Raw genomic sequence first — 14281 nt, forward strand, 5'->3', positions numbered from 1 at the left:
ACGGAGGAACATTTCTCCGTGGCCTCCTTGAAGGACGGGGTTTGAAAAATGGAGATTTCCGTTTCCTCCGAGGAGAATTCCAGGCTTTATTTTCAGGAAGGAGGCGCCGTGCAGGGGAGGCTCTCCGAGAGCTATCGCGGGTCAAATTCCGATGAGCTTCGGTGTGCCAGGCCAGTGAGGATCAAATTAATCAAATTAATCGAATTAATTGATTAAATCAAATTAATCAAATTAATTAAGGATGTTTTACACGGCGGGCGAGATGTTTCACAGCCCAGGGGAGGCAGCCAAGGAGCTTCAGGAGGTGGCCGTAACCCCTGTATGGACAAGTGCCCACGTGCTGCTCGATGACCACGGTGACCAGGGTGACCTCAAATGACCACAGTGACCACGGTCACCTCAATGACCACAGTGACCGCAGTGTCACATGTGACCACAGTGACCACAGTGACCACGGTGACCACAACGGCCATGGTGACCATGGGGACAGCAATGGTGACCCCAGTGGTCCCAATGCCCAGGGTGGCCACAGTGGTCAGAGGGGTCACAGTGGGCGTGGTGGCCTCTGTGGCCTCGGGAGCTACAGTGGCCACGGTGGCCAGAGTGGCTGTGGTGGCCACAGAAACCCTGGTGGCCCCAGTGCCCAGAGTGGCCACAGTGGCCATGGTGGCCTCTGTGGCCTGGGTCAGCTTGGAGGGCTTGGTGGCCACGGAGGTCACGGTGGCTGCGGTGGCCTCACGGCTCAGGTGCTCTCTGTGGCCATGGTGGCCACACTGGTCACAGTGGTCATAGTGGCCCTGGTGGCCACCGTGGCCACGACAACATTGGTGACTCAAGTGGCCACAGTGGCACCAATGGCCACAGTGGCCAAAGTGGCCGCGGTGGCCTTGGTGGCTTCATTTCCCTGGGAGTCCTGGTGGCCTTTGTGCTCAGGGTGGCCACAGGGGCCCCCAAGACCTCGGTGACCTCGGTGGCCTCATGTCTCAGAGGGTTCCGCTGGCCACTGCCATGGCCATGGTGGCCAGGAGAAGCCCCCCGAGGTGGGGGGGGTCGCTGGGCTGGCTCCCACCTGGGGACACAAAGAGGGGGCTCAGGGGCCATGCAAGGGGTCAGGGGGGGTCAGGGGGGGTCTGGAGGTGTGGGGGTCAGAGGAGGCCACAGCGAGGTCCCAGTGCCCTGTCCCCCGTCCCGGGGGTCCCCCGGGGGTCCCTGTCCCCACCCCAGGGAGTGTCCGAAATCCTGGGGATCCCTGTCTCCATCCCCGGGGGTCCCTGTCCCCTCTCCCCAGTGGGTGTCCCCAGTCCCGGGGGTCCCTGTCCCCCCACCCCAATGGGTGTCCCCATCCCTGGGGGTCCCTGTCCCCATCCCTGGGGGTCCCTGTCCCCACCCCAGGCCGTGTCCCCGGTGTGCCCAGGGGTCCCTGTCCCCACCATTGGCCGTGTCCCTGTTGTCCCAGGGGTCCCTGTCCCCACCCCAGGCTGTGTCCCCGGTGTGCCCAGGGGTCCCTGTCCCCACCCCAGGCCGTGTCCCTGGTGTCCCAGGGGTCCCTGTCCCCACCCCAGGCCGTGTCCCCGGTGTCCCCAGGGGTCCCTGTCCCCACCCCAGGCCGTGTCCCCGGTGTCCCAGGGGTCCCTGACCCCACCCCAGGCCGTGTCCCCGGTGTCCCCATGCTGTCACCTCGCAGCCACTCGCAGTTGTACTTGCTGAAGGTCCCGCTGGAGTTGAGGTAGATCCGCGTTGTTTTCCCGTCCTGGGTGACTTTGGTGACCTTGAAGGTCTCGAAGGGCGGCACCAGCACCTCCTGCTCGTCCTCGTAGTTGGAGAAGCTCTGGATGTTGGCTCCGTGGCAGGTGTTCACCTGGAACACCGTGTCCATCCCGAATCCCTGCGCCACTCCCCGGCACAGCGACGTGGACGCGAACTGACCGAAGCGAACGATCTGTCCCGGCCGGGCGAGGAACCTGCACCCGTCCACGCCGCGGAACACGCAGCGGCACCGTGGCTCCTGGAGCGCGGCCAGGGCGTCGCTCAGCAGGAAATGCAGAGTTTTGTAGTGGAACTCGCGGTGGTACCACAGCCCCGAGCTGCCGGCCCGGCGCACCGCCGCGTTGAACTCCGCGTACAGCTCGTTCCTGGTGTAGGCCACGATGGCGATGGCCTGGTCTGGGGACAGGTGGCTCTTGGGGGGTCCCCACTTCCACCAGGTGGCCGCGGCCTTGGCCCACACCTGTGCCAGGTGCGGGTTCCTCTGGAACTCGGCGCTACTGAGGTTCGGCAGGGCCGCGGTGATGGTGTCCCGGCAGCCCCGGTACTGGTCATCGAATGAGTCCTCGGCCATGTCCAGGGACACCTCCTGCACCTTGGCGGTGACCGCGGTCACGGCCAGCACGGCCAGGGTGACAGCCAGGGGGGACATGGGGGGCAGAGAGCACCAGGAGCGCTGGGGGACACTGGGGACAAAGGGGGACACTGAGGGGACACTGAGGGGACACTGAGGGGCCCCAAGGGATGCTGAGGGGCCCCAGGGGACATTGGGGACATGGGGGGACACTGAGGTGACACTGAGGGGCCCCAGGGGACACTGATGGTTTTCAGGAGACACTGAGGGGACACTGAAGGACACAGGGGGATGCTGAGGGGCCCCAGGGGACTCTGGGGACATGGGGGGACACTGATGGGACACTGAGGGGCCCCAGGGGACACTGAGGACATGCGGGGACATGAGGACTCTCTTTGCTGAGGGGCTGGGGAGGGACAGTGAGCTCAGCCCGGGGAGAGGGGGCAGCCCCGGCCAGGAGACCCCTGGATGTGTCCTGGGAGCCTGACCCCAAATCCTGGGGTCACTCCTGGACACCCCAGTGTCCCCCAGAGCCCCCCAGTGACCCCCAGTGTCCCCAGTGCCCCCCTAGTGTCCCCAGTGTCCCCCAGTGTCCCCAGTGTCCCTCAAGTGTCCCCCAGTGTCCCCCAGTGTCCCCAGTGTCCCCCCCAGTGCCCCCCAGTGACCCCCAGTGTCCCCCAGTGCCCCCAGTGTCCCCAGTGTCCCCCCCAGTGTCCCCCCAGTGTCCCCCAGTGCCCCCAGTGTCCCCCAGTGTCCCCCCAGTGTGTCCCCCAGTGTGTCCCCCAGTGTCCCCCCAGTGTCCCCCAGTGTCCCACCAGTGTCCCCCCAGTGTGTCCCCCAGTGTCCCCCCAGTGTGTCCCCCAGTGTGTCCCCCAGTGTCCCCCCAGTGTCCCCCAGTGTCCCACCAGTGTCCCTCCAGTGTGTCCCCCAGTGCCCCCCCAGTGCCCCCCCAGTGCCCCCCCAGTGCCCCCCCAGTGTCCCCAGTGTCCCCCCGGTGCCCCCAGTGCCCTCGGTACCGAATCGGGCCGGGCTGAGCTCCCTGCAGAGCCGCAGGATCCCCACTCCGGATTTGAGATCAGCCGGGATCCAGCGGATCCAGCTCAGGGGCCGTTGCCGCAGGGAATTGATTCGGCACAATCAGAAATACACTTTGCAATGGGGCTCCTGCCTAATCCACAACAGCTTTTCCTGGAAATCATTCCCTGGCTCCACCTCTCCCTGGCATCCTGTCCAGGGCAGCTTCCAAAAAGGGATCTGGGGGTGGATCCTGTCCAGGGCAGCTTCCAAAAAGGGATCTGGGGCTGGATCCTGGCCAGGACAGCTCCCAAAAAGGGATCTGGAGGTGGATCCTGTCCAGGAGAGCTCCCAAAAAGGGATCTGGGGCTGGATCCCAGTGAGTTCTCCCATGGGTGACCTGTCCAGGACAGCTCCCAAAAAGGGAACTGGGGCTGGATCCTGGCCAGGACAGCTCCCAAAAAGGGATCTGGGGCTGGATCCCAGTGAGTTCTCCCATGGGTGACCTGTCCAGGACAGCTCCCAAAAAGGAATCTGGAGATGGATCCCGTCCAGGAGAGCTTGCAAAAAGGGATCTGGGGCTGGATCCTGTCCAGGACAGCTTCCAAAAAGGGATCTGGGGCTGGATCATGTCCAGGACAGCTTCCAAAAAGGGAACTGGGGGTGGATCCTGTCCAGGACAGCTCCCAGAAAGGGATCTGGGGGTGGATCCCAGCGAGTTCTCCCGTGGGTGACCTTGCCTGGAAATTCCCCTTTGGGCAGCAGCAGCAGCAGCTGCCCCTCCTGCGTTCCACAGCTCCTCCCAAAGCCCCTCTGCGGTTAGAGAACTTGATATCAAGTTTATAGAACGTTTATAGACAGTTTATATAGTTTATATCAAGTTTATATCAAGATTATGTTGAGTTTATATCAAGTTTATATCAAATTTATATCAAGTTTATATCAAGTTTATATAGTTTAAATCAAGTTTATATCCAGTTTATATCCAGTTTAAATCAAGTTTATATCAAGTTTATATCAAGTATATATAGTTTATACCAAATCTATATCAAGATTATATAGTTTATATCCAGTTTATATAAAGTTTATGCAAATTTTATATCAAGTTCATATCAACTTTATATCAAGTTTATATGAAATTTATATCCAGTTTATATCCAGTTTATTTCCAGTTTATATCCAGTTTATGTCCAGTTTATATCCAGTCTATATCAAGTTTATATCCAGTTTATATCATCCAGTTTATATCCAGTTTATATCTAGTTTATATCAAGCTTGTACCTAGTTTATATAAAGTTTATATCCAGTTTATATAACAATTATATCAAGTTTTTATCAGGTTCCCTTCCTTGCTCTCCAGGTTTCCGAGCTGCCTTCCTCAGCTTTTCCCTCTTTATTTTCCCATTTCTGCTCCTCGCGCTCGGAGCTCAGGAAAGTTCCAGAGAAAAATCTGGAAACTTTATCCCAATTTAAACCTTTTCTGTTTTGAGACCTTGTTTTTCACACCTGCATGTGAACATTTATGTATTATTTATTATTTCTTTATGATATATTATATTAATTATTGTATATCGTATATCGTATATTGTACATTGTATATTGTATATCGTATATCGTATATTGTATATTGTATATTGTATATCGTATATTGTATATTGTATATTGTATATCGTACATTGTATATTGTGTATTGTATATTGTATATTGCATATCGTAAATTGTATATTGTATATCATATATTGTATATTGTATATCATATATTGTATATTGTACATTGTATATTGTACATTGTATATTGTACATTGTATATCATATATCGTATATTGTATATCGTACATTGTATATAGTACATTGTATATCTTACATTGTACATTGCATATTGTATATCATATATTGTATATTGTATATCGTATATCGTATATTGTATATTGTATATTGTATATTGTACATAGTATATTGTATATTGCACATTGTATATTGTATATTGTGTATCTTACATTGTACATTGTATATTGTATATCGTTTATTGTATATTGTATATGGTATATTGTGTATCGTATATTGTATATCATATATTGTATATCAGACATTGTATATTGTATATCGTTTATTATATACTGTATATTGTACATTGTATATTGTATATCATATATTGTATATCGTACATTGTATATTGTATATCGTATATCATACATTGTACATTGTATATTGTATATTGTATATTGTATATTGTATATTGTACATAGTACATTGTATATTGTATATCATATATTGTATATTGTGCATTGTATATTGTACATTTTATATCGTACATTGTATATTGTACATTGTATATCATATATCGTATATCATATATTGTATATAGTTTATCACATATTGTATATTGTATATTGTATATCGTATATCGTATATTGTATATCGTACATTGTATATTGTATATTGTATATCTTACATTGTACATTGCATACTGTATATCGTATATTGCACATTGTATATTGTATATCGTATATCGTACATTGCACATTGTATATTGTATATCGTTTATTGTATATTGTATATTGTATATCGTATATCATATATTGTATATTGTATATCATACATTGTATATTGTACATTGTATATCTTACATTGTATATTGCATATTGTATATTGTAAATTGTACATTGTATATTGTATATCATATATTGTACATTGTATATTGTATATAGTATATTGTACATTGTATATAGTACATTGTATATTGTGTATCGTATATTATATATTGTATATTGTATATTGTATATTGTACATTGTATATTGTACATTGTATATTGTATATCGTATATTGTATATCGTATATGGTATATTGCACATGATATATTGTACATTGTATATTGCATATTGCATATTGTATATCACATATAATGCAGAGTATATATTATATACTGTATATTATTCATTATATCGAATGTAACAAATCATTTCTGCCACATCTAAACCCGGATTTTCCCTTCAATTTGGGATTTCTGGTTCATTTTCGGGCTCTCGTTGGAGCTTTGTGTTTGAACCTCGGCGTGGGGCTGCTCCGGGATGGTTTTGGGTTTGTTTGCCCTCGTTTCCCTTTTTGTCATGTCCGGTTCTGTCCAGTTCAGTGTCCAGTTCAGTCCAGTTCAGTGTCCAGTTCAGTGTCCAGTTCAGTGTCCAGTTCTGTCCAGTTCAGTCCAGTTCAGTGTCCAGTTCAGTCCAGGTCAGTGTCCAGTTCAGTGTCCATTTCTGTCCATTTCAGTGTCCAGTTCAGTCCAGTTCAGTGTCCAGTTCAGTGTCCAGTTCAGTCCAGTTCAGTGTCCAGTTCTGTCCAGTTCTGTCCAGTTCTGTCCAGTTCAGTCCAGTTCAGTGTCCAGTTCAGTGTCCAGTTCAGTCCAGTTCAGTGTCCAGTTCTGCCCAGTTCAGTCCAGTTCAGTCCAGTTCTGTCCAGTTCTGTCCAGTTCAGTGCCCAGTTCAGTGTCCAGTTCAGTCCAGTTCAGTGTCCAGTTCAGTGTCCAGTTCAGTCCAGTTCTTTCCAGTTCAGTGTCCAGTTCTGTCCAGTTCAGTGTCCGGTTCTGCCCAGTTCAGTCCAGTTCTTTCCAGTTCAGTGTCCAGTGCAGTCCAGTTCTGTCCAGTTCCACCCAGTTCTGTCCAGTTCAGTCCAGTTCTGTCCAGTTCAGTGTCCATCTCTGCCCAGTTCAGTGTCCAGTTCAGGGTTTCTCTGGACAGGAAAGACCTGGAGCTGCAGGATCTCCTGGATCTCCTGGAGCTGCAGGATCTCCTGGAGCTGCAGGATCTCCTGGATCTCCTGGAGCTGCAGGATCTCCTGGAGCTGCAGGATCTCCTGGATCTCCTGGAGCTGCAGGATCTCCTGGATCTCCTGGATCTCCCGCAGGGCAGCACGGCTGGTGGCAGCGCTGGATCATTCGTGTCACACAAAGGTGACAAATTCCCGAGAGAACGGAACTCTCCCGGTACCCCGAGAGCGCTGCCGGGGCCCGGAGCCGGTGGAGGGAGCGATAAGGGAGGATCGGGGATCAATCCCGGCTGGAACCGGGGCAGGATCGGGGATCAATCCCGGCTGGAACCATGGGAGGATCGGGGATCAATCCCGGCTGGAACCAGGGCAGGATCGGGGATCAATCCCCGCTGGAACCGAGGCAGGATCGGGGATCAATCCCGGCTGGAAGCGGGGCAGGATCGGGGATCAATCCCCGCTGGAAGCGGGGCAGGATCGGGGATCAATCCCGGCTGGAAGCGGGGCAGGATCGGGGATCAATCCCGGCTGGAACCGGGGCGGGATCGGGGATCAATCCCGGCTGGAAGCGGGGCAGGATCGGGGATCAATCCCGGCTGGAACCGGGGCAGGATCGGGGATCAATCCCGGGTGGAAGCGGGGCAGGATCGGGGATCAATCCCGGCTGGAACCAGGGCAGGATCGGGGATCAATCCCGGCTGGAACCGGGGCAGGATTGGGGATCAATCCCGGCTGGAAGCGGGGCAGGATCGGGGATCAATCCCGGCTGGAAGCGGGGCAGGATCGGGGATCAATCCCGGGTGGAAGCGGGGCAGGATCGGGGATCAATCCCGGCTGGAACCAGGGCAGGATCGGGGATCAATCCCGGCTGGAACCGGGGCAGGATTGGGGATCAATCCCGGCTGGAAGCGGGGCAGGATCGGGGATCAATCCCGGCTGGAAGCGGGGCAGGATCGGGGATCAATCCCCGCTGGAACCGGGGCAGGATCGGGGATCAATCCCGGGTGGAACCGGGGCAGGATCGGGGATCAATCCCGGCTGGAACCGGGGCAGGATCGGGGATCAATCCCGCCTGGAACCGGGGCAGGATCGGGGATCAATCCCGGCTGGAACCGGGGCAGGATCGGGGATCAATCCCGGCTGGAAGCGGGGCAGGATCGGGGATCAATCCCGGCTGGAACCATGGGAGGATCTGGGATCAATCCCGGCTGGAACCGGGGCAGGATCGGGGATCAATCCCGGCCGGAAGCGGGGCAGGATCGGGGATCAATCCCGGCTGGAACCGGGGCAGGATCGGGGATCAATCCCGGCAGGAACCGGGGCAGGATCGGGGATCAATCCCGGCTGGAACCGGGGCAGGATCGGGGATCAATCCCGGCTGGAAGCGGGACAGGATCGGGGATCAATCCCGGGTGGAACCGGGGCAGGATCGGGGATCAATCCCGGCTGGAACCGGGGCAGGATCGGGGATCAATCCCGGCTGGAACCATGGGAGGATCTGGGATCAATCCCGGCTGGAACCGGGGCAGGATCGGGGATCAATCCCGGCTGGAAGCGGGGCAGGATCGGGGATCCATCCCGGCTGGAACCGGGGAAGGATCGGGGATCAATCCCGGGTGGAACCATGGGAGGATCGGGGATCAATCCCGGCTGGAAGCGGGGCAGGATCGGGGATCAATCCCGGCTGGAAGCGGGACAGGATCGGGGATCAATCCCGGCTGGAAGCGGGGCAGGATCGGGGATCAATCCCGGCTGGAAGCGGGGCAGGATCGGGGATCAATCCCGGCTGGAAGCGGGGCAGGATCGGGGATCAATCCCGGCTGGAACCGGGGCAGGATCGGGGATCAATCCCGGCTGGAAGCGGGGCAGGATCTGGGATCAATCCCGGCTGGAAGCGGGGCAGGATCGGGGATCAATCCCGGCTGGAAGCGGGGCAGGATCGGGGATCAATCCCGGCTGGAAGCGGGACAGGATCGGGGATCAATCCCGGCTGGAACCGGGGCAGGAACCGATAAAGGAACCTCAGAGGGGTTTGGTGGGGTCACAACAGGAACCGGTGGCGCCTCTGTGAAGAAACATCCCAGGAGACGCCGAAGGTCCCCAAGGGCTCGGTGAGAAGGACCCCAGACCCTTTCAGGGCTCTCCAGGAGCACAAAAGGATTCCCGGGGGAGGAGGGGGAGCCAGGGAACCATTCCCAGGAAAAGCTGCGGCTGAATTGGGCAGAGGCCGCTCGCAATGAGCATTTTTAATTGTGCCGGGTTAATTGCAGCGGCCCCTGAGCTGCGGGAGCGGCAGAGATCCGCTGGATCCCGGCTGATCCCAAATCCGGAGTGGGGATCCTGCGGCTCTGCAGGGAGCTCAGCCCGGCCCGATTCGGTACCGGGGGCTGGGGGGCACCGGGGGGATACTGGGGACACTGGGGACACTGGGGGGCACTGGGGGACACTGGGGACACTGGGGGACACTGGGGGGCACTGAGGGACATTGGGGGGCACTGAAGGCACCGGGGGGACACTGGAGGGACACTGGGGACACTGGGGGACACTGGAGGGACACTGGGGACACTGGGGCACACTGGGGGACACTGGAGGGATACTGGGGACACTAGGGGGGCACTGGGGACACTGGGGGACACTGAGGGACACTGGGGGACACTGGGGACGCTGGGGGTCACTGGGGGGCTCTGGGGGACACTGGGGGACACACTGGGGGGACACTGGGGGACACTGGGGACACTGGGGGACACTGGGGGGCACTGGAGGACACTGGAGGGACACTGGGGACACTGGGGGACACTGGAGACACTAGGGGGGCACTGGGGACACTGGGGGTCACTGGGGGGCTCTGGGGGACACTGGGGTGTCCAGGAGTGACCCCAGGATTTGGGTTCAGGCTCCCAGGACACACCCAGGGGTCTCCTGGCCGGGGCTGCCCCCCCTCCCCGGGCTGAGCTCACTGTCCCTCCCCAGCCCCTCAGCAAGGAGGGTCCCCATGTCCCCCCATGTCCTCAGTGTCCCCTCAGTGTCCCCTGTGTCACACAGTGTCCCCTGTGTCCTTCACTGTCCCATCCTTGTCCCCCTTTTTGCCTCAGTGTCCCCGAGTTCCTCAGTGTCCCGTGTCCCCTCAGTGTCCCCTCCTTGTCCCCCCTGTGTCCCTCAGTGTCCTCTCCCTGTCCCCAGTGTCCCCTGTGTCAGTGTCCCCTTTGTCCCCAGTGTCCCGCACTGCTCCCGGTGCTCTCTGCCCCCCATGGCCCTGCTGGTCCTGCCCGTGGCCACCGTGGCCACCGTGGCCGGCGCTGTGGGCGTGGAGCCCCTGCAGCGGGTCCCGGCCGCGTTGGGTGATCGGTACCGGGGCTGCGGCGATGCCGTGACCGTCCTGGAGAACCTGAGCGACGCCGAGCTCCGGCACCACCAGAACCTGGCCCGGCTCTGGGACCAGGCCACGGCCGAGTGGTGCCGCCGCAGGTCCCGAGAGCCCTCCCGAGACCCCTCCTGAGACCCTCCCGAGAGCCCTCCCGAGAGCTGTCCCCTCTGAGCCCGGCCCAGGCCATCGCTCTCCTGGCCCTCACCATGGAGGAGCCGATCGTGGGGTTCCACGCGGCCACGCGCCGCGCCGGGAGCTCCGGCCGGGAATGCCGCGATGGATTCCACTCCAAAGCTCTGCATTTCCTGCTCAGCGAGGCCCTGTGGAGGCTGCGGGACCCCCGGCGCTGCCACCGGGGGTTCCGGGGGTTCAGGGGTGTCTGGTTGGGGTTCAGGGGTGTCTGGTTGGGGTTCCAGGGGTTCAGGGGTGTCCGGTTGGGGTTCTGGGGTGTCTGGTTGGGGTTTTGGGAGGTTCCAGGGGTTCAGGTGTGTCTGGTTGGGGGTCAGGGGGTGTCTGGTTGGGGTTCAGGGGTGTCTGGTTGAGGGTCAGGGGTGTCTGGTTGGGGTTCTGGGGTGTCTGGTTGGGGTTTTGGGGGGTTCCAGGGGTTCAGGTGTGTCTGGTTGGGGTTCCGGGGGTTCAGGGGTGTCTGGTTGGGGTTCTGGGGGTTCAGGGGTGTCTGGTTGGGGTTCCGGGGTGTCTGGTTGGGGTTTTGGGGGGTTCCGGGGGTTCAGGGGTGTCTGGCTGGACGCTTGGCCCGGCCGTGCTGTCAGGTTCGGTCAGTTCCTGGTGACATCGCTGAGCGTGCAGGTGGCTCAGGGTCAGGGGAACGTCACCTTGCTCCAGGTGAACACCTGCCATGGAGCCATCATCCACAACTTCTCCTACAACCCCAGCGAGCAGCAGCTGCTGGTGCCGCCCTTCGAGACCTTCAAGGTCACCAAAGTCACCCAGGACGGGAAAACAACGCGGATCTACCTCAACTCCAGCGGGACCTTCAGCAAGTACAACTGCGAGTGGCTGCGAGGTGACAGCATGGGGACACCGGGGACACGGCGTGGGGTGGGGACAGGGACCCCTGGGACACTGGGGACACGGCCTGGGGTGGGGACAGGGACCCCCGGGGACAGCCCGGGGACACGGCCTGGGGTGGGGACAGGGACCCCTGGGGACACCGGGGACACGGCCTGGGGTGGGGACAGGGACCCCTGGGGACACCGGGGACACGGCCTGGGGTGGGGACAGGGACCCCTGGGGACACCGGGGACACGGCCTGGGGTGGGGACAGGGACCCCCGGGGACACCAGGGACACGGCCTGGGGTGGGGACAGGGACCCCTGGGGACACCGGGGACACGGCCTGGGGTGGGGACAGGGACCCCTGGGACACGGCCTGGGGTGGGGACAGGGACCCCCGGGGACACGGCCTGGGGTGGGGACAGGGACCCCTGGGACACGGCCTGGGGTGGGGACAGGGACCCCTGGGACATGGCCTGGCGTGGGGTCAGGGACCCCCGGGGACACGGCCTGGGGTGGGGACAGGGACCTCTGGGGACACCGGGGACACGGCCTGGGGTGGGGACAGGGACCCCTGGGGATGGGGACACGGCCAATGGTGGGGACAGGGACCCCTGGGGACAGCCCGGGGACACAGCCTGGGGTGGGGTCAGGGACCCCCAGCCTGGGGTGGGGACAGGGACCTCTGGGGACACCGGGGACATGGCCTGGGTGGGGACAGGGACCCCTGGGGACACCGGGGACACGGCCTGGGTGGGGACAGAGACCCCCAGGGATGGGGACAGGGACCCCCGGGATTGGGGACAGGGCACTGGGACCTCGCTGTGGCCCCCTCTGACCCCCACACCCCCAAAATCCCAACCCCCACCCTGGGAATCCCCCAGGAATTGGGAGCAAATCCCAAAAATCCTTTATTGGCAGTGGGGGGGGATTGCGACGTTCCAGGGGGAGCCGGGGGATCCCCCCGGGGAATCTGGGGGAGCACGAAGAGACCTCCCGGGGCTGGGAACAGCGGGATCCCCACGGATCCCAACAGATCCCAATGGATCCCCAGGGATGTGCCCCCGACGGGGGCGCTCAGGGGGCTCCTCTGTGTGCGTGGGCAGCTGGATCTGGGATCTGCACCGGGAGCAGAACCAATCAGATCCCGGGATCTGGGATCTGCACCGGGAGCAGAACCAATCAGATCCCGGGACCTGGGATCTGCATCGGGAGCAGAACCAATCAGATCCCGGGATCTGGGATCTGCACCGGGAGCAGAACCAATCAGATCCCGGAATCTGGGATCTGCACCGGGAGCAGAACCAATCAGATCCCGGGATCTGGGATCTGCACCGGGAGCAGAACCAATCAGATCCCGGGATCTGGGATCTGCACCGGGAGCAGAACCAATCAGATCCCGGAATCTGGGATCTGCACCGGGAGCAGAACCAATCAGATCCCGGGATCTGGGATCTGCACCGGGAGCAGAACCAATCAGATCCCGGGATCTGGGATCTGCACCGGGAGCAGAACCAATCAGATCCCGGGATCTGGGATCTGCACCGGGAGCAGAACCAATCAGATCCCGGGACCTGGGATCTGCACCGGGAGCAGAACCAATCAGATCCCGGGATCTGGGATCTGCACCGGGAGCAGAACCAATCAGATCCCGGGATCTGGGATCTGCACCGGGAGCAGAACCAATCACATCCCGGGATCTGGGATCTGCATCGGGAGCAGAACCAATCAGATCCCGGGATCTGGGATCTGCATCGGGAGCAGAACCAATCAGATCCCGGGATCTGGGATCTGCACCGGGAGCAGAACCAATCAGATCCCGGAATCTGGGATCTGCACCGGGAGCAGAACCAATCAGATCCCGGGATCTGGGATCTGCACCGGGAGCAGAACCAATCAGATCCCGGGATCTGGGATCTGCACCGGGAGAACCAGAATCGGATCCCGGGATCTGGGATCTGCACCGGGAGCAGAACCAATCAGATCCGGGGATCTGCACTGGGAGAACCAGAATCGGATCCCGGGATCTGGGATCTGCACTGCGAACACAACCAATCAGATCCCAGGATCTGGGATCTGCACCGGGAGCAGAACCAATCAGATCCCAGGATCTGGGATCTGCACTGGGAACAGAACCAATCAGATCCCGGGATCTGGGATCCACACCTGAGGCAGAGCTGGAATCAGATCCTGGGATCTGGGATCTGCACCTGAAGCAGAACCAGAATCAGATCCCGGGATCTGGGATCCGCACCTGGACATCTGCCAGAATCAGATCCTGGGATCTGGGATCTGCACCTGAAGCAGAACCAGAATCAGATCCTGGGATCTGGGATCTGCACCAGGAGCAGTCAGGGGGCAGGTGGGATCCCCTGACCCCAGATCCCACAGGAGATCCCCCTGCTCTGGAGCCCCCTTAGGATGAGAGAGGGATCCCTGCTCCAGAATTCTGCTGGAATTCCCTTCCCGGGGGAGGAGCAGGTGGGGATCCCCCGATCCCAGATCCCACACATGGGGATCCCCCTGATCCCGGATCCCACAGGTTGGGATTCCCCTGATCCCGGATCCCACAGGAGGGATCCCCTGATCCCAGATCCCACAGGAGCAGCAGGTGGGATCCCCCGATCCCAGATCCCACAAGAGGGATCCCCGGATCCCAGATATGGGGATCCCCCTGATCCCGGATCCCACAGGTTGGGATCCCCCTGATCCTAGATTTTACAGGAGGGATCCCCCGATCCCAGATCCCACAGATGGGGATCCCCCTGATCCCGGATCCCACAGGAGGGATT

At 58.1% G+C, this 14281-nt stretch overlaps 2 protein-coding genes across 3 annotated transcripts in view; one reads left to right on the top strand and one right to left on the bottom strand.

Annotated features, from left to right (window-relative positions):
- Nucleotides 1-3516, bottom strand: part of LOC111943465 (NAD(P)(+)--arginine ADP-ribosyltransferase 2-like) — a 3557-nt gene extending 41 nt beyond the window's left edge. Inside the window, exons 1-3 of one of the 2 annotated variants that reach the window (XM_086875704.1) lie at nucleotides 3355-3516; nucleotides 1678-2450; nucleotides 1-1069 (exon numbers count right to left, since the gene is read on the bottom strand). The exon at nucleotides 1-1069 is cut by the window's left edge and continues 41 nt beyond it. In XM_086875704.1, the coding sequence (XP_086731830.1) occupies nucleotides 984-1069; nucleotides 1678-2416 (825 nt within the window). In that variant the 5' untranslated portion in view covers nucleotides 2417-2450; nucleotides 3355-3516 and the 3' untranslated portion in view covers nucleotides 1-983. Of the gene's footprint in view, nucleotides 1070-1677; nucleotides 2470-3354 lie in introns of both variants that reach the window. The other variant, XM_086875710.1, reaches the window with a different exon arrangement.
- Nucleotides 3517-10682: 7166 nt separating this feature from the next.
- Nucleotides 10683-14076, top strand: LOC147655219 (NAD(P)(+)--arginine ADP-ribosyltransferase 1-like). The gene is made up of 3 exons (XM_086871385.1): nucleotides 10683-10961; nucleotides 11293-11535; nucleotides 14032-14076. The coding sequence occupies exons 1-3, from the start codon at nucleotides 10683-10685 to the stop codon at nucleotides 14074-14076; spliced, it is 567 nt and encodes a 188-aa protein (XP_086727511.1).
- The last annotated feature ends 205 nt before the right edge of the window (nucleotides 14077-14281 follow it).

This window comes from Cyanistes caeruleus, chromosome 1 (genome assembly GCF_971803275.1).
Source record: "Cyanistes caeruleus chromosome 1, bCyaCae1.hap1.1, whole genome shotgun sequence".
Taxonomy (NCBI): Eukaryota; Metazoa; Chordata; class Aves; order Passeriformes; family Paridae; genus Cyanistes; species Cyanistes caeruleus.

Excerpts from the sequence above, each read along its gene's own strand:
- LOC147655219 (XM_086871385.1), top strand. The coding sequence starts at position 10,683 with ATGGAGGAGCCGATCGTGGGGTTCCACGCGGCCACGCGCCGCGCCGGG. Across the intron at positions 10,962-11,292 it reads GGGAGGTTCCAGGGGTTCAG|GGTCAGGGGAACGTCACCTT; the intron begins GTGTGTCTGGTT and ends CAGGTGGCTCAG. Across the intron at positions 11,536-14,031 it reads CACCGGGGACACGGCGTGGG|GTTGGGATTCCCCTGATCCC; the intron begins GTGGGGACAGGG and ends CGGATCCCACAG.